Source organism: Kogia breviceps, chromosome 19 (assembly GCF_026419965.1).
Source record: "Kogia breviceps isolate mKogBre1 chromosome 19, mKogBre1 haplotype 1, whole genome shotgun sequence".
Classification (NCBI taxonomy): Eukaryota; Metazoa; Chordata; class Mammalia; order Artiodactyla; family Physeteridae; genus Kogia; species Kogia breviceps.
Genome location: NC_081328.1, coordinates 6162858 through 6188546, shown reverse-complemented (window position 1 = coordinate 6188546; position 25689 = coordinate 6162858). Strand labels below are relative to the sequence as shown.

Below are 25689 nucleotides of genomic sequence, written 5' to 3'. Positions count from 1 at the left end.
TGGATAGATGCACCAGAAGATGACGCAGCTAACTCACCCAGATCCAAACCTGCCCCCCTCCACCCTCAAAACAGTCTCTCGAGGCCCCAGTCGCCCAGCCATCGCATCAGAGGTACCTGGGGTGGCAGGTGTGAACGCAGATCTTCGCATCCTTCCTCAGCTCAGTGAACCCAGCCCTGGGGCCGGGAACCTGCACTTTAACAAGCACCCACCTACCTGCCCCCTCGAGTCTGGGGGTCTCAGCCCAGAGAGCTATAAGCTGCCATCTCTGCACCCACAAGAAAGGCCACGGTTGTCCAAGCTGCAAAACTGAGCACACCTTTATTTCGGACAAGTGCAATCCAGTACAGGGAGGAAGGTACTCTGTACACACTCATGATTTGTATCCTCTTATACCCATTTGGCAGGTCCCTGAAAGCCTGGAACATCATTCAGCTAAAAATCATATGAAAGATCCCTAAGGAATCTGATCTAATGGTTTGCCCCAAACAACAGATTTTCTCTCCATTAGTAAAATCAGCACCTGCTGACAGGGGAACACAATGCAACCTGGCAGTGATTTTCATTAACAAGCAAGACTACACTAATCCTTTCAAGCATAAAGATTAACTGTGAATGTCAGAGAGCCTAATTTGATTGTTATCAGCCACCAAGAACTCAAAGAGGAAAGCAAGGTAACTATGGAAGTTACGCTCTTCCTGGAAATTCACTACAACCTGCCAGAGCAAGAGTCCAAGACACTGGAGAGACAGCCATGCTGATCAGAGAGAGGGCACTGCTCACGTGTAGAGACCCCATTGCTGCGTCTTTTCCGGCTGTGTCCTTCCCTGAGGTCCATTCCGCCGGCTTCACGGCAACTTGGTCCTCTGGTCTCAAGGCGACCATTTGGGAGACTTCTGGTTGTAATCTTTACAGTTCCAAGAATCCATCCTTGCTGAACCCAAGAGTAGCATGCCCTGCCCAAAATTTAGGTGTTCTCCTGGTATGAAGGCCATTCTGTAGGTTGCATGTACATATAAGTATCGGCCCCTATGGGAGACAAAGCTTCCTTCCTCTTTAGCACAATAGCACGTGGCCGCGCTGCTTTGGCTAGCTCTTTTTCCTGTGTTCCCTCATGTGCGCAGCAATTGAACCAGCTATTTCTGCATTCTTCTTGTTCTGGCCGAAATAATCTAGAAACTCACCATCTGGTCCAATCAAGTACATTATAATTGTATGATCCACCTGCAGAGGAAAGAGGGGGGAAGGAGAGGATGACAAAAAGTTCACCAAAATAAGCTGCTTATTTTACTGAATAGGTGCTGCAGGATAAGAGACTTAACATTACTAGTTAAGCAACCTTTGTAGCATCTATTATCTATGGAACAGGCCTAAGTCTACTATACTAAATACACAGCAACGAATTATCTACAATCTTTCCAGAAACTTGCCAACTATCGCCTGACACATCAGCTGGAACGTGGAATTCTTTTGGTTCAATCCTTAACACACTCATCCACACAAGTTCTGAGAAAAGAATATGCACTTCTAAGAAACGGCCACTGCCAGCCTTCATGAAATAGCCAATGCTTGTGGAACAGCAAAGCCTGCTTGGGAAGAGCCTACATTTATGACTAAAATATTTCATCTGACCCCTTAACCATATTATAAAAAGATACCACATGGGATTAAAAGTGTTGGTGAAAAATACTTTCTTTATTACGTTCTTGGGTAGATTCTTTTATGTTTTAGGAAGAGCTGGTTATCATGCAACGGGCTACGTTCTGCTTACCATGTTATATTACAAACAAAAACAGAGGAGTAACCACTAAGTATATAATATATGAACTCTAATACAGTATTTAGTCCTCATATTAGTGACTCAAACGAAACGTGACGACGAGTGTTGTCCTCCCCTAAGCAACGTTACTATGCTGAACAATCCTACCTGAAGCATATCACCCAGAAGTTCCTCAGGAGCCGTAAGTGCTACACCCCCAAGGATTTACCTTAAATCCATTATCCACTTTCATGGCAAAGTTCTTAAAGTGTTCCTAGCTCCACCTAAAGTTTAGACTAGCCATCAATTTTTTTTAGTTATATGCTTCCACAAATCCAACTTTAAATGAGTTGAAGGCTTGGCACTTAGAATCCTTGGAATTTATTCCAGGCTTGACTGCTGTTTGGCAAGACAAAAAGAAAGACAGGAATGTGATCATACATACCAAGCTGGAGACACCCCAAATATACCCAGAGGCACGATGTGTCTGTTAGGTTAGCGTGCTTTTATACACACACATTCACAAAGAGAGAGTAAACAGAAAAAGCCACTTGCTTATTCACATAAGGAAAGAATGCAGACCCAGAGGGCTCAGACAGCTGGTGATCTTGATGGGGGTTGGGAGTAATTCACTGCAGGAGGACAGGGAACCCACGTTTCTCCAACTGTCTGACAGTCAGAACCAGGTCTCCAGGTGTCTCTTAAAGCCCTACTCCACAGCTTACACCTCTCTTTCTCCCCATTTCTTCCTCTTTCCTATTCTTTCTATTCTCTCTCCCCCTTAAAAAACCAGAATTTCAGCATGTGTTGGGCTTATTTTATGAGTGTTCTTCACATAAATTACTTTCTAATACATAATAAAAATATTGTTCTACTCAAACTGTCAAACTTGTCAGTGGTCATGTCTCAGTGTTCACTTGGGTTGTGGGCACAGCAAATCATATGTCAATAAGAATGAAAGAATACACAGTAAATGTATACAATGAAGTCCTCCACTCCTTCCAGACTCCCTCAGTTCTCCTCAGAGGGTACCACTACCACCAGTTCCTGCTGTTATTCTTCCAGAGAAACTCTGCGTCTATTAGTGTGTTGATAACCACCTATTTCTTTTTAGACAGAGTTAACAACACACTATACTTGTTTCCTCACCTAGCAATATACTGGACTTTGTTCTGTATCAGTACATATAGAGTAGCCTTTTAAAGAATGGGTGCTTGGGGCTTCCCTGGTGGCACAGTGGTTGAGAGTCTGCCTGCCGATGCAGGGGACACGGGTTTGTGCCCCAGTCCGGGAGGATCCCGCGTGCCGCGGAGCGGCTGGGCCCGTGACCCATGTTCGCGGAGCCTCTGCTCCGTAATGGGAGAGGCCACAACAGTGAGAGGCCTGCGTACCAAAAAAAAAAAAAAAGAAAAAAAAAAAAAAAGAATGGGTGCTTGGTTTTCAGTCTTTTTTTTTTTTTTTTTACAAACAATGCTATTGGTTATCTCTGTAGGACAAATTCCAAAAAATGGGGTCTCTAACCTAAAAAGTATTCCACTTTAAGTGCTGATGATACTGACAAACAGCCTTCTTATGAGGATGTATCAGTTTAATTCCCATTAACAATGCATGAAAGTGCCAGCTGGTCCAATTTCACTCCAACACTGCAGCATTTTCTCTTTTCCTAAATTAGATTTTGACAATATCTTTGGCCTTTCTGATCTAACAGGTGAAAAATGGCATCACATTATACAATTCACACTTCTTTTATTGTGAATAAAAGTGAACATCTTTTCTTAGGTGTGAAAGCTATTTGTATTCTTTTGCAAAAGTATTTCCTAATTAATATTTAGAAAATAATGTAATACTATACATCTAACGCAACGATGTGCACACTTAGCTTCCAGTGGACCCTAAACGTTTGTAACCTGGGTTACGTATACTATGGGTCAGAGGATGCCACTCATATTCAAAGCCAGAAGCTCACCTCTGTTGCTATCAAGATTAAGAAAACTTCATTCCTTTATACCTCAACCTTTAAGGTACTCCCTCATTCCCTACATGTCCTTAAATCTTAAGAGAAGCTTCCTATACCATCTTGCAGATTAAAATCTGTAACCTCAAGGGACAGAAGTCATACTAATGAAAAACCCAAGAAGCTGGAGAGTGTCTCCCCCTACTGGTTGATTTGGCAAATGTACAGCAGTGAACTCACTGATTCTTATCAAACATCACATTCTTATGGCAGTAGACCAGTATTTATTTGTCAAAATGGGGTCTGGGATGGGTTCTAGAGGATCCAAGAATCTCCGTAAGACGTACGTATTTACATCTTGATTTTTAAGACTAAAAAACTTAATATCCACATTCTGGATTATCTGCATGGCTACCGTAGAGTGCAAATCTCAGTGCCCAAACCTTATTTATGTTTATGAGCTCACTGGCACCTCGCCGTATACTGCTGGTTACGGTCAGACAAGAAAAAGATGCATTCTTATTAAGTCAAGACCAACCAGTCCAGGTAAGCTACACAATGAAAGGTTTCAAAGTAATTTAAATAAAAAACCATGAGGGGCGGCTGACTTTAGAGGTGGGTGTCTCAAATCACATTCCTGTGGTGAGCAGCCGTTCAGTTTCAGCCAAGTATCTCTTATTATATTAACTGAATGTTTTACTTGAGTTTTTTAAGTTTGCTCTAATTTGCGAAATTTATTTTAACTCTAGAATTACGAGCTATAAGCAACAAGACTAAAGGGTGTTACCTAGTTTACAACTGTACGTATGTAAACAACATAATAAAACTATTCAGCACTGGAAGTCAGATTGACTAGCTCAACTGCTCCCACTATCATCATAAGTTAAACCTCAAAACCAGTCAATACAACTCTCTTCCAAAGGAAGAGTAAAGAATTTTGGGCTTCCCTGGTGGCGCAGTGGTTGAGAGTCCGCCTGCCGATGTAGGGGACACGGGTTCGTGCCCTGGTCCGGGAAGATCCCACATGCCGCGGAGCAACTGAGCCCCGTGAGCCATGGCCGCTGGGCCTGCGCGTCCGGAGCCTGTGCCCCACAGCGGGAGAGGCCACAGCAGTGAGAGGCCCGCATACCGCAAAAAAAAAAAAAAAAAAAAAAAAAAGAATTCTGAAAAGCTCTTGTTTCTCCACAGCTTCCTTTCTGCTCTCCTCTCATTCTTCTCATACTGCGGGTGTGACAAGAGGAAACCACAGTAGGGTCCCTCTACGTTCCTTAAACTTAGGGTGTAAGAAGAAAATGCTAATTTTCTTGTCTTTTCCTCCCATGAACCCAAGTTTCCCTAAGTCTATGAGGCACCAGAACTAGAAAATAAGATTACTGTGTGGGCTTAAGGCAAAGGGACCAGAAACGTGCTTTTAATTTAGGCCAAAGGCTACAGTGCTGGGGCTTCCCTGGGGCACAGTGGTTGGGAGCCTGGGTTCGATCCCTGGTCAGGAAACTAGATCCCACACGTGCCACAACTAAGAAGCCCACCTGCCGCAACTAAGACCCAGCACAACCAAATAAATAAATAAAATATTTAAAAAAAAAAAAAGCTACAGGGGCACATGTGCTCCAGGTTCAAAAGTGGTGAGGAAATTGCAGTGGGCCGTAGAGACAAAGCACCACAGTGGGATGTCCCCTCTACATGTCACTCTTGGGAGCTGGCCATGGCGTTGTGGGAAGAGCAACGACTCAGGATCCTGACCATCTTTCTACAAAACCAGCTCTGCAGCTGGAAAGGCTCTTAGGATTAATCACGTTGTCTACCCAATACTATAGAAAAACTAGAGCATGACAACTGAGGAAAAAAACTGAAATAATACTCAAATGCAACGTCAACTCTTCATGTGATGGGAAAAACGTCCACACTGAGAAGGAAACTGGGTGCGTAGGGGTGGCACTTATGCTTCACTGTGAAACCACTGACAAGAAGAGGAACAAGGTGACCCAGGACTCCTGGGCAGTGCCGATGAACATGAAGACAGCTCTTTAATGTAAGAGCTACAGAAGAACAACCTGATAGCATTTCTTCTTCATCATTAAAAAAAACTTTATTAAGTACCTAACTATGCAGAGCATAAGAGCTGCAAATGCAACTAAACACAAAATTATGCAAACGCATAGTTGGTATGAAAAGAAATCTTATGGGAAGTCTAGTTGCCTATGGCTTTCTTTTCTCTTGCTTTTCAGAATTCTTACTCACTTAACCCAAAAACGCAGTTCCCTACGGCCTAACACAACTTCTCAAAAGGAGCGTATTTCTTATACCTCTTCATTGAGGGAAGAGAGAACCAATACAATGTTTATCAACTAAAATGAGCTTTGCCCAAACAATTATATTATATTCTATTGAATCTAAGATATCTCTGATTTTATATTGCTCTATAATTTTATGTGCCACTAGAAAAGCAGGCAATTAAACTCTAAGAACAATGATATACATAAAAATTATATATATATAATTTATATATATTTATATATTATATACAATATATAATTATATAATATATAATTTATATATATCATTATATATAATTTATATATATATAAATTATATATATATAAATTAAACAATCATCCTTCAAAAAAATATATACTTCTATCCTTTGAAACACCCCTAGTTATTAAGGAATTTGCTATGATCTCAGATTATCTTTCGTTTTAATTTCATTTTTAAAGCCAGTCATCACGGAAAGCTACATGAATGCCTGGGACCTGGGAGCCTGTCCAGGTGTTGAAAGCTGTGCATTTGCTTACTATGTAGTCCTCATCTTCGTCCTTGGGGCCAGGGCTGTAATACACTCTGAATGCTCTGGCCACTTGATCGATCTCTTCTTTTGTGCCAGTTAAGCCAATCAGTTTGGGAGAAAATTCTAAATAAAAAATGAGAAAGACAGTGAAAAAGAAGCAAGCAAAACAACCATCCTTACACTTCAAAAAACAGTATCAGTTATACAGCAGCCCTACTGCCACTTTCTTCCCGTGAGTCTCTAAACATTTCTTCATGTTTCAAAGAAAAACAAATTCGCATAGAACAAATGAAAATTCTCCTCTGTAATATATGTCACATTCACCAAGATAGATCACACTGGAATTAAACTAGAAATCAATGGCAGAAAGATATCTGGAAAATCCCCAAACGCATGGAAATTAAACACACTTCTAAATAACACATGGGCCAAAGAAGAAATCTCAAGAGAAATTTGAAAAATATCTTGAATAAAATAAAAATGGAAACACAACTTATTGAATCCATAGAGTAGAAAAGAAGATCTAAAATCAATAATATAATAAGTTTCTACCTTAGGACATAGAAAAAGAGCAAATTAAATCCAGAGTATGCAGAAGAAGAGAATTAAAGCAGAAATCAATGAAACTTAAAACAGGCTATTAATAGAGAAGAGCAATGAAACCAAAAGTTGGTTTTTGGTAATATATAAGTCAAATCCTTTCATGACTAGTAAAGACCTGGAGGGGATATATTCTAATTGCTTAAATCACAATTTTTGTTAATTTAGTGGTTCTTAAATATTTAGGTGTAGTTCTGAGATATGCTGAAGTTTAAAGATATTATTATGAATTACGCACGAGTTTTCCATGGTATCATATGAGAAAAAAGTTTGCTGACAATTAGTTCATACCAGATCAAAACACCTGTATCTCATTTTCTAACACATAATCTCACAGCATCCATTTGCCATTAAGTTTTTGGAATTTATGTAAGTAAGCTGGGGATGTCACTTAAAACACCTGGATTCATCGGATTACTGAGCCGAGTCCAACATTTAACAGCAGTACCTTCTTCCAAAGGTAGAGGCAGCCTATTTTTATTCTTTGGACTAACTCATTCTAAGTTGAAAAACTGCTCAGATACTGAAAGAGCAAGGTGGCTTGTTCTTCTTCCCTATGCTCTGACTAAATGAAGAGAAAGTGAGTGAAGACTGAATTAGCTGCACATCCAAACCTTTTCAAAAAATTGTTGAAATTGCAGTAATTTTCTAAATACCAATTAAAATATTTAAAAATCCCCCCCAAATGCAACTAAAAATGATCACATCATCAATCACTGTATGTACCTGCTGATGAAGAATATTACCATAAGGTTTTGGTATTTCCATTAGGTACGGCAACTCAAATGTCTACTCATTTGGGGATTATCTAAGGTTTGGTTAATATGTGATAATAAACAATTGCCAATATGACACACATTTAAATTGGAGATCATTTATCACCCATTGAATTATACCTGCTTTTTACTGCTTTAGAAAATAACGATGCTATTCCTCAAATTTCTGACATACCTGTAAACTGTGGACATAAATTCTGCTCATATATAATAAAAACTCTAAAACTTCAACGAGAAAACAAACCTTTGTAACCTTGGGTTAGGCAAAGATCTCTCACATATGAAACCAAAAAATGATCTATAAAAGAACAAGCTAATAAACTGAACTTCATCAAAATGGAAACTGTTCTTTCAAAAGCCATGGCTGACATGACAAGCCATAGACCGGGAGGAAATATCTGCATATCATACACCTGATAAAAGACTTGTATCAGGACTATAAATAATAAATAAATAAGTAAAAATAAACGGCCGCATAAAAATGGGTAAAAGATGTGGAGACGCTTTACCAAAGAAGACAAACAGACGGCAAATAACGGCATGAAAAGATGCTTAATGTTCAAAGTTATTAAGGGAAATGCATTAATAAAACCCCAGCGAGATACCACTAAGCACCTACTGAAGTGGCTAAAATTAAAAAGACTGACCCTACTAAGTGGGCGAGGATGTGGAGGAGCTGGAGCTCTCATACACTGCCAGTGGGAGTGTAAAAATGTACCACCACTTTGAAAAAAATGTGTCAGTTTCTTAAAAAGTTAAACATTCACCTATCATATGACCCAGCCACTCCACTCCCAGGTATTTACTCAAGAGAAATGAAAGCATGTGTCCACACAAAGACATACGTGTACATGAGTGCTCGGCAGCTTATTTGTAATAGCCAAAGACTGGAAATAACTCCAATGTCCATCACTGGGATACGACTCAGCAATAAAAATGAATGAACTATTGACACACGCTAGAACATGGATGAATCTCAACATAATTACACTGAAGGAAGTCATTAAAAAGAAAGAGCATACACTGTATAATTCCATTTACATAAACTTCTAAAAATGCAAACTAATCTATATTGATGGAAAGCAGATCAGTGGTTGCCTGCAGACAGGAGGTGGGTACAGAGAAGGGACATGAAGGAGGAGTTAGCAATGGCACATGGAAGCTGCTGGGGCTGATGGATATGTTCAGTGTGACTGTGGTGATCGTTTCCCAGGTGCACACATGTGTCAAAAGGTAACACACTGTGCACCTTAAGTATGTACTCTTTTTATATGTCAACTATCTCTCAATATATGAGTTAAATAATAAAATATACACCAGGTCTTACATAAGACACATTTTAAAACAACTCAAAGTTTTAGTGGATATGCATTAGAAGGTATCATACAATAAAAATAAATAGAAACTATTCATTAGTCCTTCTGACCAGTAGCTTAAATCAATTCCACCATAATTAAAATGGAAATTCCTGATTTTTAAGCACGCATGTTCCGCACACTAGTACAACAACAAAACCTGTCTGATCAGATTTTTATTCTCATCACTTTTTTCAGCTGAAGAAACTTGAATTCAGAGAAATGACCCAAGCTCATAAGAACCTAAATATTCACCCTTAATTCTACCATAATTTATAGTCTTTAAAAGTACCTTCTAATAGTTTTTAAGTGCATGCTGAGATGTTTGAATTGAAATTCTTCCTTAAAATAGTTATAAATGTGTTTATCATTAATATTTTAGATTTATAAAATATATACTATGAATTCAAAATGTGCTTGTATCTAATAATTTTTCTTTACTCTCCCAATGAACATACTCCCAGAATGTCTGTCTGTCCTAATTTTACAAAGGGAAGAGTGAGGTACTGAGCTGGAATCAGAAGCAATGTGTCCCCTCAATTCAAAGGTCTCTTTACTTTGTTGACATATGAAGGCCAAGTTCAATCTTTCCTCTGTGACAAAATAAAGAGCCCTGTACCAGGAACTGAGAGTTCTCTTCCTTATTTATTTACTTACTGGCCACAGTCACAATCCTGAGACTCTTTTCATCCACCTGTAAAACTGGTGACAGTACCATATGTCCCCCGTATCTTACAAAGCATTCCAAGGTCCAAATAAGCTGATCTTTCAAAAACGGTAAGAGCTAAACAGATGTAAAGTATTGTGAATAAAACACACCTTTTACATAATTTGCGATGGCTTCTTTTGTGTCCCTCTCCGGGTCAATAGTGATGAAAAGTGGAGTTAAATCTGGCAGAGTTGGAATACTATCTGAAACAAAGTTCTCATTAATCAGTATTCACATTCTAAGGGAAAAGACAAGCATCAATTACAGTAGCACGTAGGGAGTGCTACAGCAAGGTGTTAAGGCAACACAGAGGGACATCTAACACGGATGGGGAAGGGGATGGGACAGCCTCCAGGAAAGGCAGATATATACATATCTGTGGCGCAATCAGATAGATATCCTATCAAATACCTGCACCCCTGCACACATGCTGTTACTTAGAATCACATCACATGGATATCCTGTCTCCTAATCCAAGGCAATGTTTGTAGGATTCCCCCGCCCCACCCACCATTTCTCAAGGGCAAAGAAACTATTAATAAGGACTGAATATCCTGGAATAATTCATTTTAAGAAGGATGTACATCACAGACCATACCACAGATTTCCTAGTCTAACCACCAGTCACCAGGGAAAAAGCAATGGCAGTGTCAGTGGTGAAACGCTACAAAAAGAAAGGGACACAAAGCAGAGTTAAGGGAGACCCAGACCACACCAACATTTTTAAGCAACCTAACATTTAGCATCCAAACAAGCTTCCTTTGGTAAAGAATAAGGTCATGGGAATCACAGCCACTAACAAGCCTAACACTGAGATTTTATGTTCTCACAAACTGAATAATTACAACCCTCCACCTAACAGTAATATGAGAATGTGAAAAGCATAGTACCATTAGGGACATCAAGTAAACACATACTTTTTTATAGGAAGAGATGGCTTTCTTACCTATTTCATCCACAACTTGAATCATTTTTTCTAGTTCTTCTGGACAGATATCAGGGCAATGAGTGAAGCCAAAATAAATCAATACCCATTGACCCAGGTAGTCCTTATCAGTTTTGGGCTCGCCAGTATGAGTTGTGAGGGAAAATGGGCCCCCAAGTAAAGGCTTTCCGATGCTTCGCTGCCGTTCCTTCTCCAGCTCTTAAACACACACGAACACACACCGAAGGGGAAAAAAAAAAAGTCAATCTAACCACAGGTCCTCAAATGCCTTATCTATGGTTCATTCTATACTACTGACTGAGGGCACAAAGTGTGGAAGAAATAGCCCCAGTTTTCAAGAAGCTTAAAAAAATCTTTTAAGAGAAATAAGCATAAAACAATAAAATAAAATCAAATGCTATTGTATATAGTAAGGACTACAAGAAAAGAAAGTGGTAAAACTATCTTCTTCCTCCTCCAGAACAATTCAGTCCTTAGCCATCAGGTGTGGCCACGATGGGGGTGAGGGCACAGCAGAGCAGAATGTCTGAGCCCAAGTGGGAGAGGTGGGTGGCCTGGCAGTGGGTGTCTGAGCCTGAGTGTGCTGAGGAGGGCAGCTGCGTGGGGAGAGGACAGCAGCGACGGGAGCTCAGTTACATACAGGGGCTTGACCAAATAAGTAAATACATTAAAGAGCTACAGATGAAAAAGGAGTGAGAACGACAGAAGGAGAGAAAACTAGAATGAACGCTGAAGTATTGGAAAGAAATGGGAGGTACACTACAAACTTATGGTTTCAATATATATAGATACAGAAATAAGTATAGATGTAAATAAGCACATCTCTCTCCTAGCTCTGTCCACTGAAAGGACCCAGGGGTAGATACACCCCAATAGCAATGAGCTCATATCCTGACTTCTAATATCATCCTCCACTAAAAGGAAATGAGGCTTTTTAGAGAAACGGCTGTTACCAGGACTGGGGCAGAGAAAGTACATGAACCTAGAACATCCTTTTGTGTCAGAATTAAGGAAGAAGCCAAAGCACATAGGAGGCATATCAAAAGGAAACAGAAGCCTGTGTCAAAGGGGCTCCCACTGACCAATCTGAGACAATGTGAGCGTCAAAACAAAGAGAATAATGGATTACAACTCACTGGCTTGCTAGGAAATCATGAATCACACTGATATAAATAAATGAATTGAGAGTTTGATGGGGAACAGAATATTTACATGTATAAATACATAATATTTACATGTATAAATGTACATCACAAAATACACACTAATTACATTTTCAGTAGAGAAGCCTGACAGACACCACCTTAATCAAGTGATCAAACTGAACTTAAATCAGTAATGGGACAAACTGAAAGCATATGACACCTGACTAAATGCAATGAGAACACAGCGTCCTGAATCTAACCATGAGAAAACATCAGACAAACCCAAACGAAGGGACAGTCTACAAAATAACTGGCCTGTAATCTTGCAAGCTGTCAAGGTCATGAGAGTCGGGTAAAGGCTGAAAAACTGTTACAAACTGAAGGAGACCAAAAAAAACCTAGGTATGAGGTGTGGTTCTGAACTGGATCTTTCTGCTATAAAAGGAGGGCATCAGTTGGGACTTCCCTGGCAGTCCAGTGGTTAAGACTCTGTGCTTCTACTGTGGGGGGCATGGGTTCAATCCCTGGTTGGGGAACTAAGATCCTGCATGCCACAAGGCACAGCCAAAAAAATAAAAAATAAATAAAATAAAGTAAAGTAAATAAAAGGAGGGCATCAGTTGCACAACTTGAATGAGGTCTGACGATTGAACAGTGTAACATATAGATGTTAATTTTCTGATTTTGATGGCTGCATTGTGGTTATGTTGGAGAATGTCCTTGTTTGTAGAAAATACACAATAAAGTATTTGGAGATGATGAGGCATCATGTCAGCAAATACTCTCAAACAACTTACGTACACTTTTAATACTGTTTCATAATACAAGTTTTTATAAAACAAAATTATTAACTGAAGGTGAAATTCCAAACTAAAGTCAAAAGAAGCTTGGCTTTTTCTACAATCATCTCTACCATTACTTTCCTAGTTTGTCAGGTTTGTTTCATTTTGAAATTGAAGGAACTTAACTGCTTATTAAAATATGAAAATCATATCAATAAAACACTGCTTGTTACACAAAAGAAATATACCTGTATATCAATATGGATCTTATATTCCTAAAGTTCTAAAGCCTATGAATTTTCACTCCCAGATGTAAACATTATTCTTTGTATAATGTCATCAAAAGAGACTCTCTAAAGAATCAAAACAGAGTAAGTGATACTTTAAAGATTTACTGGAAACTTCTAAAACAATTCTTAAAAGTCCTGAATATTCACTAAAATATAAAGTTCTTGTAAACAGTTTCTAAACACTCCGAGTGTTAGTCCAGAGCAGTTCCTTGCCGTGAAATTCCCTCTGGCCTGGCAGAACCTCATCTAGTGAATCCTTCACTTCTGTGTCTGTTTCACTGTCATGGGCGCCTCAGTGGCTGGACTGCACCTTAGTCATCTCTGCACCCTCTGGACTTCTTACTATCTACATCCAGATCTGTCCACAATAAGTCTTTTCACATGGTTAGACAGTGGTGCCCTGAACAGATAAGACAGTGGAAAAACAGGTGAAATCCAAATAAAGTTTGTAGTTTAGTGAACAGTACTGTATGAACTTTAATTTCTCACTTTTGATAAATTAACCATAGTTATACAAGATATTAACATTAGGGGAAGAAAGGTGAAAGATATATGGAAACTGTCATTTTTACAACTCTGCTGTAAACCTAAAATTATTTCTAGATAAAAAGCTTAAAAACAGCAATGACAAAAGGATGCCAGTCCACAGCCAGGAAGGATTTTACTCAGCACTGACCAGACGGTATCTACTTACTCTCTGTCTTTTCTTTCTTGAAGTACTTCATCCCAGCCAGTAAAACTCCTCCAACAGCAAATGTGATGGCTAAGGACTTCCAGGAAACAGGCTACTGGGGCAGAGATTTCAAAAATAAAAATACTAGAAAGATGCAAACATTTAATCACACTAAATTTATTACAGTAGTTTTTAAGAAACCTACACACAGGTCTCGATCTTGTTAAATGGACAGCATGTTTCACGTTACTTTGGGATGAGAAAATACTGAAAGTTTCTAGGGATGCAGTTGCATCTGGGCTCCTAACACAATTACTAAGGCACTTCTTTCCAAGGGAAGGTTCCCTAAGTCGATTTCTTTTCATGTGGAAAAAAAGACCCAAGGCTCAAGCACCATGACTGTTACCACGTGTGACCCAGATCCCAACTGCTGATTTAAAAACCCGTCAATCACCTGCTTGTGCTGATATTGAGAATACCTAGAAATAAACCAAATAAATTTAGGAGGTTAACCTAACTCTGGTTTCCAAAAGTAACAAAGCCGAAGTAGAAGACAGCTAAAAGTGGAACGTCTTGCAAACTGCATCATTATTTCTTTGTACTTTTTCCAAGTCCCAAGATAAAATAACTCATTAACCTTCCCCCAGCTCCGAAGACCACCTCTCTTGCCTATCACTAGAGCCTAGTGGCTCTTAAGTTCTTTTGGGGTCAGAACTAGAACCCGGCAGAAACCAAAGAAAAAAGGCATATCCAGCAGGCCACTACGGCCCACATATGCTCAATTTCAGCATATACACACCAGACCCCCGAACGGAGAGCCAAGTGACAAATAATAAAAATGCTCTGACGCTTGAATCATGGGAAAAATAAGGTTGAGCCCCCCGCTTAGAACACCTGAAACTTTTTTTTTTTGGCGTAAAAGCTAACTAAAATCCAAGCCCGGGTATCTAACCACGTGGAGAGGGTGTCGGTTCTGAGGTTCTCTTTACCCCTGAGGGTCCGTGCAATCCGGAGGGAAATGCGGGATGAGATTCTGTGACCCAAGGAGGTCAACCGGCGGAGTGGAGGACAACTTGAGGCTGACTGGTTTCTGAGGTTATGACCAAGTGGGATGGGAAGGGCGCGCAGGGTTGACTGGCGAGCAACGGCAGGGCTCCAGGTGTGCACTCACCCGGGGCTGCGAGGGGTCTCCGCCGCCCTTCGGCTCGGGTCCTGACGACCCGGGCGGGGGCGGCCTCGCCGTGCTGAGGAGCCGGCACCGCAGGCAGCTGCCAGCAGCGAGCCCCGAGGCCCGCCACGCCTCCCCTGGCGGCGCGCGGAGCCGCCCCAGCATGACCTTCGCGGTCCCCTCCCCGGGGTCCCAAACCCCGAGGCTGCGAGGCAAGAGAGACCAAAGTTTGCCACCCGGAAGCCGCATTATCCGGCCGGGCGCGCGCAACAACCCCGCCATGAGCTCGAGAGACCGCGCCTCCTTTGCCCCGCCCCTCGACTTCCGGCACGGTTTCCGCTTCCTCCGAAAGTGAGAGAGAGCCGCTCCTTCCGCTGCGCTCGACGGTGACGCGGTCGCCTAGCCGGTAGTCTGGGAGCTCTTCGCCGCGGAGTCGGCGCGCGGTAGGTGGTTCCTCGCGGCTGGAGGCGGGGCGGGGCGGGCCGGGCTGGGCTAGGCCTACGCGGGCTGGCTGCAGGGCCCTCGGGAGCTGACAGGGCCCTCGGGAGCTGACAGGGCCCGGAGGAGGGGGCCGCACCGAGGACCGGCTGTGCGGCGGGACCTGGGCCGGGAGGCCTGAGTGCAGCTCAGGGTCCCGGGGCTTCGGCGACCGCAGCCTCTCCTCCCCCACCGGGTGCCCCCAGCCTCGGAAAAGAGAAAACGGCGTCCGGAGACGGCCGGGACCGGGCAGCCCCCGTCCCCAGCCTGGAGGCCGGTCGTTGACCGCTTTGCACCCCTAACGTAGAAGCGGACCCATTGCGCTTGAAATAATGAAATAATGTACGACTTTTTAAACACATTTGCTGATTAGGATATTTGAGCGGTTCGGGTGACAAGGACTAGTCAAGTATGACTGAACTGCCTGGGAGTTATATTCCCAGGGTATAAGGAACCTGAATAGAAATACCGGCACTCTACGGAGTGGTGTCTCTCCTGCGTCATGTCCCAGCCCTTGACTTGGGCTCCCTGGGCCCTAGGATTTCTACAGGCCTATATTTACCTAAGTCTCCTGTTATCGAGGCGGAGAGCGTTCGTAGGTTGACTTTTCATTCCTTGCGAAAGTTTAACTCGCGTTCATTCTGTCTTGCCTTTGTTTTTGTCTCAGCATCTGCACTCTTAATCTCTCTCCTCCCCGCCTCCGTGGCAGATGTGCAAAATACAGAAAAAGGAGGAAAAAAAAAAAAAAGGCCTTCTAACGTCCTTAACTTTGGATCCCACTCGCGCGGGGCCTTTTTCAGGGCTTCCGCTGAGCGGAAGCGTCCGGTGCCTGGTGATGGTGGCCCCCGAGCGGGGTACTTTTTATGAACTGGCATCATCAGCCAGTGTGCTGCTCTGCTTGCCCAGCGGGAGGTTTGTAGTAGTCTGTGATTACCTGTGTTTCTTGATTCCTGAATTGAGCTGGACTTCTCTGGAATATCGGCTCAAAGTAAATGTTCAGCACTTCAAATCATTTTTAATCAAACTGATTTTTCTGTCTTGAGCAAGCTTCAGATCTTCTCCCCCCGCCCCCCACCTTATTTCTCTGTGTTTGTTTCTCCAGGGAGGAAGTAGTCCTCAAATTGACAAAGAGACACAAAAGTACCCTGCTTATTCAGGCAGTGAGTGTGTAAAATTACTGTTCACCTCTTTGCTCAGTTGTAGGTTAATTGATCAGACAGCCGTCAGATACATTAAAATTGAATTAAGGGTTTTTTTTTTTTTCAGCTAGTCTGTTAACTTTTATTTGCCAGAGTGATTGTTTTAATAGCTGGACCCTTTATTTGTTTACCAAAGCATTTTTATACAACTTCTTCATATTAAATTTACAATGTTAAATAAAATACTAGCTTCTAAAACAGTTCCTGGCTGAAAGTAGGTGTTTTATAGCTGTACATTGCATGAATTGCTAACACTTCTGAGCCTGACTTCATGCACCTGTAAAACTTTAGTGTTAAAAGATACCTAAAACACTGTCTAGTGTAAACCTGTCACTTGTGAGAGGAAAATCAGAATGGTGTTGGTATTGCTAAGAGAGCTCACTGAAATGGAGCCGGGAGGCCCTTGAGGATGTGTGACTTAGGCATGTCTCAGCCTGGATGGACTCTGACCTTTGACCATTTATTGTCCTAATGAAGTCATCCAGAATATATGCTGGAAACTCACGATACCTAGCTGACCCCTAGCCTAGAATAATTCGTGATTCCTTAAAGACAAATATTTCTTGACTTGTGTCAGAGTCAGTCACAGTTCTCAACAGGCACCTAACTCTGTGGCTTTTCGTATTTATGAGCCCCTGACTCTTTCTCTTCCCCAGAACACTCTCAGTTTTACCTGAATCTGTGTCCTCCAAATTGCAGTTCTTAAGACCCCAAATAAACTCATTTCTTACTTGTAGCCTCCTGCATTGTTTTTTGGTTGACACACTTATTACTCCTCTTAAACCACCAAGATCACAAACGATTTTTTTTCTATTTTTCCCCCCATTTAGATACTTTCCTTAGACGAGACAGGATGTAGGTATTATCATCTGATATTTGTTCTATCAGTAGTGACGAGGCCGATCAGATTTTGTGCTTGACGTAACCTTAGGCTGTTTGACTGGGACAGCTAGGCCTAACTTCCCGGCCCTGTAGTTCACTTGCTTCATCTCAGGTGCGGATCTCCACCCTGCATGTCTATAGCCACAGACGTTTCCTGCCTCACCTTGCCTGTCCCTGCTGTATCTATAGCACAGTGAGTTTCCAGGCTATCCGCCACCCCACCCCCGCTGCTTTTTCCACAGCTACCTGGCCCACGTGGGTCTGTGTGTGTATAAACACTTGGCTCACGCATCCCTTCCCTGAGATGCTTCTGGCTTAGGCTTTGAGCCTCGCTTTATCGCAGTGGTTCCCCTTAACCGTGTCTCCTTAGTAAAGTCTAGACTTGCCACACTTTTTCCTTTGACAGTGGTTTGAAGGGCTGTCTTTCCTCACAGCCTCGCGTGGATTCTTGAGGGCTTTTCCACGAGGACCTTCTTAATTATCACAGGCGACTTCATACCATCTTGTAGCACGTTTTCAGCAAGGCAGCGTCCCTGGCCATTTCCTTCTGTTCCCGAAACTCACTGGTGCCTAAGGTGGTTTTCGCAGAGTGCTGACTGCTTATCCTGTGCCATGAATTTTTGTAGGACTTTTTCTGAGGAAACCTTGGGAACTTTTCTACATTACTCTGGTCTGTGAAAAGTTGGGGTAGTTTCATTTATCTCGAGGTTCACTGGGCAGATATATAATTAAAAAAATAATTTTCTTAACACGTATAGAGTGCTTCATGATTTACAAAGGAGACCACTGTGCTTTAGAACTCAGCTCAATCTCACAACAAGTGGTGAGGGTTATTTTGCTCTAAGAAACTGGAACTGCAATCAGTTCTAGGTTTTCAGCTTCACAGCTTCTAGCAGTTCATCATAATACCTCTTAACTGAAACTTCGATAACTTAGTGTATATAAATGGTGCAGGCAAAACTTCCAGAACCAAGTTCACTAGCAACTTGCTATTTTGCTTTCTTTTCAAAAGCAAATTATTTTCTTAGATCTTCTAATTCTTCCAGACTTTATTTTCCCCTAAACTTTAGAATGCTTTTAAAAAACTTTATATTATAGACATTTAAAAACATGCATAAAAGTAGAGAGAATAAACCTCATGTACCCATTTTAGCTTTAACAATTATTCTCTACTCATCTACTTGTTTGTGTGTATTTGGTGAAGGATGGGGAGTATTTTGAAAAAATTCTATATGGCACTGGAATGCTTGTTAATTCTAAATCTTCCCACTGGAGGTGTCTTTGAGTTTTTGATCTCTCTGTCCACCAGGATCAGTCTTTCTGAGCTCCCTGGCATCTCCCTGAACCATAAAACAAAAGACTCTAAATGAGCCAGAAGAGTCAATTCCCAGCCCACTTGGTTCTTTTTTGCTCTGATTCACTCACTGTTGAGTCCAGTTGTCTTTCCGTGAATGTGGTCTTGTCCTCCCTTATCTCTTATCTTTTCTTTAACAGAACATGGTATAAATTTAAGTTTCTGTTTTACAGAATAATTTCTGTGTTTGATAAAATGCATATTTTTTTCTATCCTTAGCCTTATCTTTAAAAGCTATATGTATGTAATGAGCATTTTGAATCTCTTTTCTACCCTAGAACACATGACTGCTTTGAAGGATATGGCCCTTGCTGGTTCTCTTCACATTACTTAACTTTCTTTAAAAAGCTGGCAAATCTTCAGATACCCTGGAGTCTCCCTAAACTAAACTGTGTTCCACTGGAAGGTGCATCTGATAGGGCTTTTGGTATTGCATGACAGAAACCTTAAAGCCAATTCAGTTTGGCTTTACTCAGAGGAGATTTTGTTGGCTGATAGAACTAATGACCAAGAGTAGTTCTAGCAGGGACAGGTGGATCCAAGTGTTCAACTAGTGTTTCCAGGACTTGACTTCCTTCCGTCGGTCACATTGCTTCCTTTTAGGTTGGGTTTCTTCTCAGTTAACTTCCCTAGCAGCTCCAGTCTTAGTTATCAGTTTTAGCAGAAGTAGTTCCAGTAGTTTTGCTAGTAGTTCCAGTGAAAGTCCCAGGGCTGATGCTTATTGACCCCCGACTGACCAGAGGGAAACTGGGCTTTTAGAGGCCAGGCCTGGGTCCTGGGTCTGCCCCTCCCCAGCCAGGAGGTTGAGGTTAAACCTCACAGACTGAGAGTGAGAGTGGGTAGGTGCCTAAACAGACATTGGGATGCTGTGACCAGAACAGGAAATGAATGCTGGGTCGGCAGTGACAGGTGTCTCCTGGACAAGATCAAATTAATTGGGACCAAATACCCTCTAGGAGATGTACAGTACATATTGTTACCCTAAAGGTGCTGAGTTTAAAGGTAAAAACAAACAAGCTTGTTTAGCAGGGGATAAAAGCATTCCCAGAAACCATTTTCTCTTAAACTCTGGTGATAACGTTCCAGTGATAACACTTGCTAAATTATCTTCTGGTTTGATTCTCTTATTAATCTGTACTTGGAATCCCAAATATTTGAAGCCTTAAAAGACTAGAGGTTTTCATCTTAAATGAGTTTTGTATTTATTTTAATTGTATCTCACCTTTCAAATCAGATTATCTCATCTATACTATCCCTCGTACATATTAACTGAGCTGGTATTTAGTGGGGTTTTCAGATGGGACTGCAGGAAGAAATGAACAACAACAAAAAAGTATAAGAACACCAAGGAATTTTTCAGGGTTTCCATCGCTTTTTCTGGTTCTGTTTTACCTGTTTTGGGGCTCATTCTACCCAACCAGATTAAGGAAGGAATTTAGCTCATAATTGGGTAGATCACATAGAAAGTGTGCCATTAGTGACAAACAGTTTTAGACCAAAAAGAGACCCTTAATTCTCAAAAGTGTCAAACAGAAATCTGGCCCTTATTGCTGATTGTGGAGTTGTCACCTCCACCTCATAGGAGCACTCTGACAGGATTTCACATGTCTGTAGAGGGTTAAAAAGAACTCCGTAGGAATATTCAGCAAATGACTGGAGACCAGGAGTCTGACAGTAATTTTAGAAACTACAAATGAATTTTTAGAAACAACTAGGTTTTAATAACCTAGACACCACAACACAATTGATTACTGTAGTTTTTATAACAAGAATAGTTGATAGTTTAGGGTCCTAGCCTTTGATTTTTATTTTAATCCTTAGTGTTCTTGGCACTTTTAAGTAATTACAAATGATTATAAATTTAGATTGTAAACAATCTAATAAAGTAATAGCTTTTTCAAGTCTAAATCCCTAGCACTTGTGGTCCACTGAGGCAGGGCAGAGATCATGTATAAGAAAAAAAGAATACATATTTCCGGTTTTGTTTAGAGAGAAGGGGAATGTGTATTCAGGTTTTTAAAAGCTGGTACAAATTTGAATCCAATTTTTGAGGAACCAGGAATCGCTACTCACAGAAAGGAGAATAGTCATATCAGTGTCATAGTTTTTGTGCCAGATTTTTTTGTTTAAATTAATCCTCTCATCTTTTTTTCCTCTCTCTGTTATTGCATATATAAAATATGAGAAAATTATTTGAGGTGACCTACCCATCAACAAAGAGAAAAGATCTAGCCTAACATAATATACTCCTAGTGGGAACTAATGTATAAAGTACAATGAATGAGTGTAATATACAACTCCCCTCACCAAAAAAAAAATCTTGAGCTTTTGATAGAATTATTTTGGTGTTTATGGAAGAAGGGGTGTGTGTGTGTGTGTGTGTGTGTGTGTGTGTGTGTGTGTTTAAAACTAGTGTATATTTATTAAAAATTACAAATTATACCAGATTTGAATTTGACTTTACTAGAACTAGAATGCCTGTTCATGAATAGGATAATACCCTTTTGTAAATAGCTGTTCTTCTGCAGGATGGAGGTTCTCATCTATTGTACAGATGAGAAGACTGAAGCATTTTGAGGACTTGGTAATTTGGACCTAAGACCGTCAGACTCTAAAGCCCACGCACTTTTCTCTGTACCAAGCTACCTGGTGGATTGACTATTAAGTTTAATATTCATTTTACCATTTTCTTCAGTCCAGTGAGAAAATTAGATGTTTATAACTTTATCTTTTTCACTTTCCTTACTTAATTTAGAAAACTGTTTGGAGATTATGGATGCTCAGCCCGAACCTGGACCCCTCAGTGAGAGTTCAGAACTTTTCTCCTTTGGAGTTATAGCAGATATTCAATATGCTGATTTGGAAGATGGCTATAATTTCCAAGGAAGCAGACGGAGATACTACAGACACAGTCTTCTTCACTTACAGGCTGCTATTGAACACTGGAATAAAGAAAGCAGCCCACCCAGTTGTGTACTTCAGCTCGGAGACATCATCGATGGCTATAATGCACAGTATCAAGCATCAGAAAAGTCACTAGAACTCATCATGAGCACATTCCAAAGGCTGACAGTCCCAGTCCATCACACGTGGGGAAATCATGAATTCTATAACTTCAGCAGAGACTATTTAACCAACTCCAAACTCAACACAAAGTTTCTGGAGGACCGCATTGCCCATCATCCTGAGACTGTGCCTTCAGAGAAGTACTATGCTTATCATTTTGTACCGTTCCCTAAATTCCGGTTCATTTTACTCGATGCTTATGACATGAGTGTCTTGGGCGTGGATCAGTCGTCTCCAAAATACCAGCAGTGTCTGAAGATGCTGAGGGAGCACAATCCAAATACGGAATTGAACAGCCCTCAAGGTGAATTATCCCTTTGAGCTGAGAATCTAATACATTGTCTTTAAATTCTTCAGCTACCTTTTACTCAGCAGGAAGATGGACGATTAAGGTAAAAGTATATTGTCCTGTTGTTCAGGGTCAGGATTTCTCACACGCCTCACGGCGCATGGATTGGTGGCATTTAGTTCAAGATTCCTTTATTTAAACAGATACCTGAGTGCCTGATGTTCTGGCCGGGTACTTTTTCTAGGGCAGCTATTCAGAGGCGTAGGCAGTACGGACAGTCCCACTTTTTTATGGATGGAGTGGAGGAAACGAGAAGAAAGTGGACGGGACAGATAATAAATGCAACAGAAATAAGTGGTCCGTGCCACCAAGAAAATAAAGTACAATATTATAGAAAAGGACTAGGGGTACCATTCCAGTCAGGTGGCCATAAATAGCCTCTCTAAGGAGAAAAGCATTTCAGCTAAGAGACGTGAACTAGTCATCCTTGGGAAGGGCGGGTAGGGCAGAGCACTCGACAAAAACCAGTGCACAGGCGCAAAGCAGTGTAAGGCACTGTTCCTGAAGAGCACGGAAGGGCCCATGGGGTGAAAGGTGATTTGATAGTGGCTCAGTGGACATAGAAAACAGTCTTTTATATTCAGGGTAACGGGAAGCTGGGGAAGTAAGCAGAGGAGAACTGAGATGAGGAGTAAGATACGGTGTGATCTACATTGCTCTAAATTGTTATGGTTTCCTATTTTAAGTCAATTGCTGCCGAATGTTCCTAAAGAAAAGTACAGGTGTCCCCACGTTAGCTAAGTTTGAATGCCCATATGAGGGAAAATCGACATTTGATGGGTCTAAATTACTAAATTTGTTTCAGGACTTGCTGAGCCCCAGTTTGTCCAGTTTAATGGAGGATTCAGCCAAGAACAGCTGAACTGGCTGAATGAAGTTCTTACATTCTCTGACAGAAACCAAGAAAAGGTGGTGATTGTGAGTAAGTATTTAAATGATTTGATTACACTAGCATTTTAGAGAATGGGTCTAGTTAGGTTTTAAAACATACTAACAATATTGTGATATTTTTATAAAATGAAAGCTTAGTTTAAAATGTTTTATTGAGAAACAATCTGAATGTAAAATTAACATTTAAGCTTGAGTCAGGAAAGAATTGTAAAATAAAACATCTTGCCACATATTAGAGCCTGTGAGTTGCCCCTTTAAGTTTAAAAGTAGTATTTCCCCAAATGGGTTCAATTTGTGTAGTAATATATATAAGTGAAAAACTCCATCCAGGCCCCAGACCAAATCCCAGCCTCAGGAGACCTACCTATGAGTGCAGTGGCCTCTGCTGACGAGGTGAAAGCAAAGCTGGTGTCACGGGATGAGTGTGAGGCTCATCTGGCAGGTCTGTAACTCTGTCCACCATATGATTGCAAGGAAATAAAAGGTGTGGTTTTCGTTTAGAATCACTTTTTACAGACATACTGCCATTAGAGGTTATAGGACCTGGAGGTGCTTCAAATAGACGTGTGTGTATGTGAGCGTGTGTGCGTGCATTCACGCACACGCACATGAAGAACTGAATTTGGATTTGCAGTGTGGCTGGTGTACCTGGTTTGGGGGCTGAGGTTAGTCCTCTCGTTTAAAATCGATGTGGCCTGATGGATGAGAAGATAGTACCAAGGGTCACAGGGATTGCGTGCCATTCTGGCTCTTGTTTCTATGACCTGTGTGTGACTCTGGACAAATGTTGAATGTGCAAACTGCAGTTTTCTCAGTATTGTATCAGATGAACTTATGAACATGAAATCCCTTTGAAAATGACAGGCTATTCAGATAGTTGGTAATATAAAATTACATTTCAGGGAATTCCCTGGCAGTCCAGTGATTAGGACTTGGCGCTTTCACTGCTGAGGTCCGGGTTCGATCCCTTGTGGTAGAAATAAGATCCTGCAAGCCGCTCGGTGTGGCCAAAAAAAACCCATTGTATTTCTATTGATCAGTTTTTACCTACTTATCTTTCACTGATGTGGTAAAGATATGAGATGGAGTAGGGGTATTTCTAGAATATCAAATGTCATTCAAGGCTTAGAAAATTATAAGGTGCCCTCAGGGGTTGTAGGCATGGTGTGACACTGTTTGGCTCTGTAATAAGTGGTTTCCAAAGTGGGATACTTCTTGTCTCTGCTTTTTAGTTTTCACTGCCAAAATGTACCTGTTATTGTAGAGAATACTGGAGCTAAAAGGGACGTCGAGATCATATAGTCAAACCTTTTAATTTTAAAGATAAGGAAACTGAACCCAAAGAGATTAAACTACGTAGGTCAAGTCATAGAGCTCCTGAGACTGGAGTCCCCTTTCGTTGTCTCTCCCTCCGTACCGTATTCTTCCCGTTTCTCTGCACTTCGGTCGGTGCACCTGTCTGCGTTAGCATCTCGTACATTTCTTCCATTTTGCTCTAAGCTCAGACACTGGATGAACAACTGAGTGCCTCAGGTTTTCTTTAGCAAAGTTTAAAATGGCTAATAGACATTTTCTTTTGTTTCTGTTTGCTTCTTCACTTTCATTTTGGCTTCTCAGAGGTATTTGGCCTACTCAAGTTTTGGCCATGCAGTTGGAAGGATAGAATTGCTATTAGCTGAGATATGGAACACTGCAATAGGAGGGGTTTTGGGTGAAGAGTTCAGGAGTTGAGGTTTGAAAATATTAAGTTTCAGATGCCTATTAGACACCAGGAGAGATGTTGAGTAAGCAGTAGGGACATATGAGTCGGAAATTCAGAATAGAAATTTGGGCCAGATATATAAACGTGGAAGTTGAAAGAATACAGATAGTATTTAAAACTGTAAATTACTAAGAGATCACCGAGCTATTAGGTATGGACGGAGCAGTGAAGCCTGAGGACCAAGTATTCGGGCTCTCCTGACCGGACACTAGGGAAGTGAGGAGGCAGCAGGGTGAGGATCAGAAGCTGTCGAGGTTGGGAGAAAACTAGGGGGACAGCGGTGTTCTGGAAGCCAAGTATTTCAAAGAGAAGGGAGCGACTAATTGTGTTCCATGAGTCCGGCATGGCATCTGGGTCGACAAAGTCACGCAGCCTCCTGGGACTCTCGGCCCTTATCACAGCTTGGAGGGGGGCGGGGGGAGGAGTGTGTGTGTGCGCGTGTGCGCGCGCGCGTGTTCTGTTACCTCCCCTTGTTTTACTTGTATTATAAACTAATAGATATTAAGCAGAATAAAATTTTCAGAATACAATTTCAGGATAAAAATAAACAGTAATAGGGAAAACAGGGAAGTGATTTATTTAATGGGAAGAATCAGACCAGTGAGCTGTTGTACCTGTATGCTGGAGCGAAACTGTGGCCTCATGTTGATGTGGCCTCGTAGGTGCCTTGAGATCAAGAATTTGAAATTCTCTTGGCTGTGTCTCCAGTGGAAGCTAGTATGAATGTTCCCTGCTTTAGCTTAGTTTTCTCATCTGTAAAATGG

General features: G+C 41.3%; 2 protein-coding genes across 8 annotated transcripts in view; one reads left to right on the top strand and one right to left on the bottom strand.

Moving 5' to 3' along the window:
• Positions 1-302: 302 nt before the first annotated feature.
• SCO1 (synthesis of cytochrome C oxidase 1) lies at positions 303-15276 on the bottom strand. 2 transcript variants are annotated; one of them, XR_009332596.2, is made up of 7 exons: positions 14949-15263; positions 13799-13889; positions 10888-11085; positions 10052-10144; positions 6509-6624; positions 1989-2158; positions 303-1224 (listed from the first exon to the last, which is right to left on the bottom strand). XR_009332596.2 is itself a non-coding variant. In XM_059048184.2 (6 exons), exons 1-6 carry the CDS (start codon positions 15225-15227, stop codon positions 1090-1092), a joined length of 912 nt encoding a protein of 303 aa, XP_058904167.1. In that variant the 5' UTR covers positions 15228-15276; the 3' UTR covers positions 303-1089. The 2 variants fall into 2 exon arrangements, 1 of the variants encoding a protein (XP_058904167.1); XM_059048184.2 differs by lacking the exon at positions 1989-2158 and having other exon boundaries at positions 14949-15276.
• ADPRM (ADP-ribose/CDP-alcohol diphosphatase, manganese dependent) overlaps positions 15277-25689 on the top strand; it is a 372105-nt gene continuing 361692 nt past the window's right edge. For 4 of the 6 annotated variants that reach the window (XM_067022034.1, XM_067022035.1, XM_067022037.1 and 1 more), the window contains exons 1-3: positions 15300-15388; positions 21613-22227; positions 23078-23194. In XM_067022034.1, the coding sequence (XP_066878135.1) occupies positions 21630-22227; positions 23078-23194 (715 nt within the window). In that variant the 5' untranslated portion in view covers positions 15300-15388; positions 21613-21629. Of the gene's footprint in view, positions 15389-21612; positions 22316-23077; positions 23195-25689 lie in introns of all 6 variants that reach the window. The other 2 variants (XM_067022038.1, XM_067022036.1) reach the window with 2 other exon arrangements.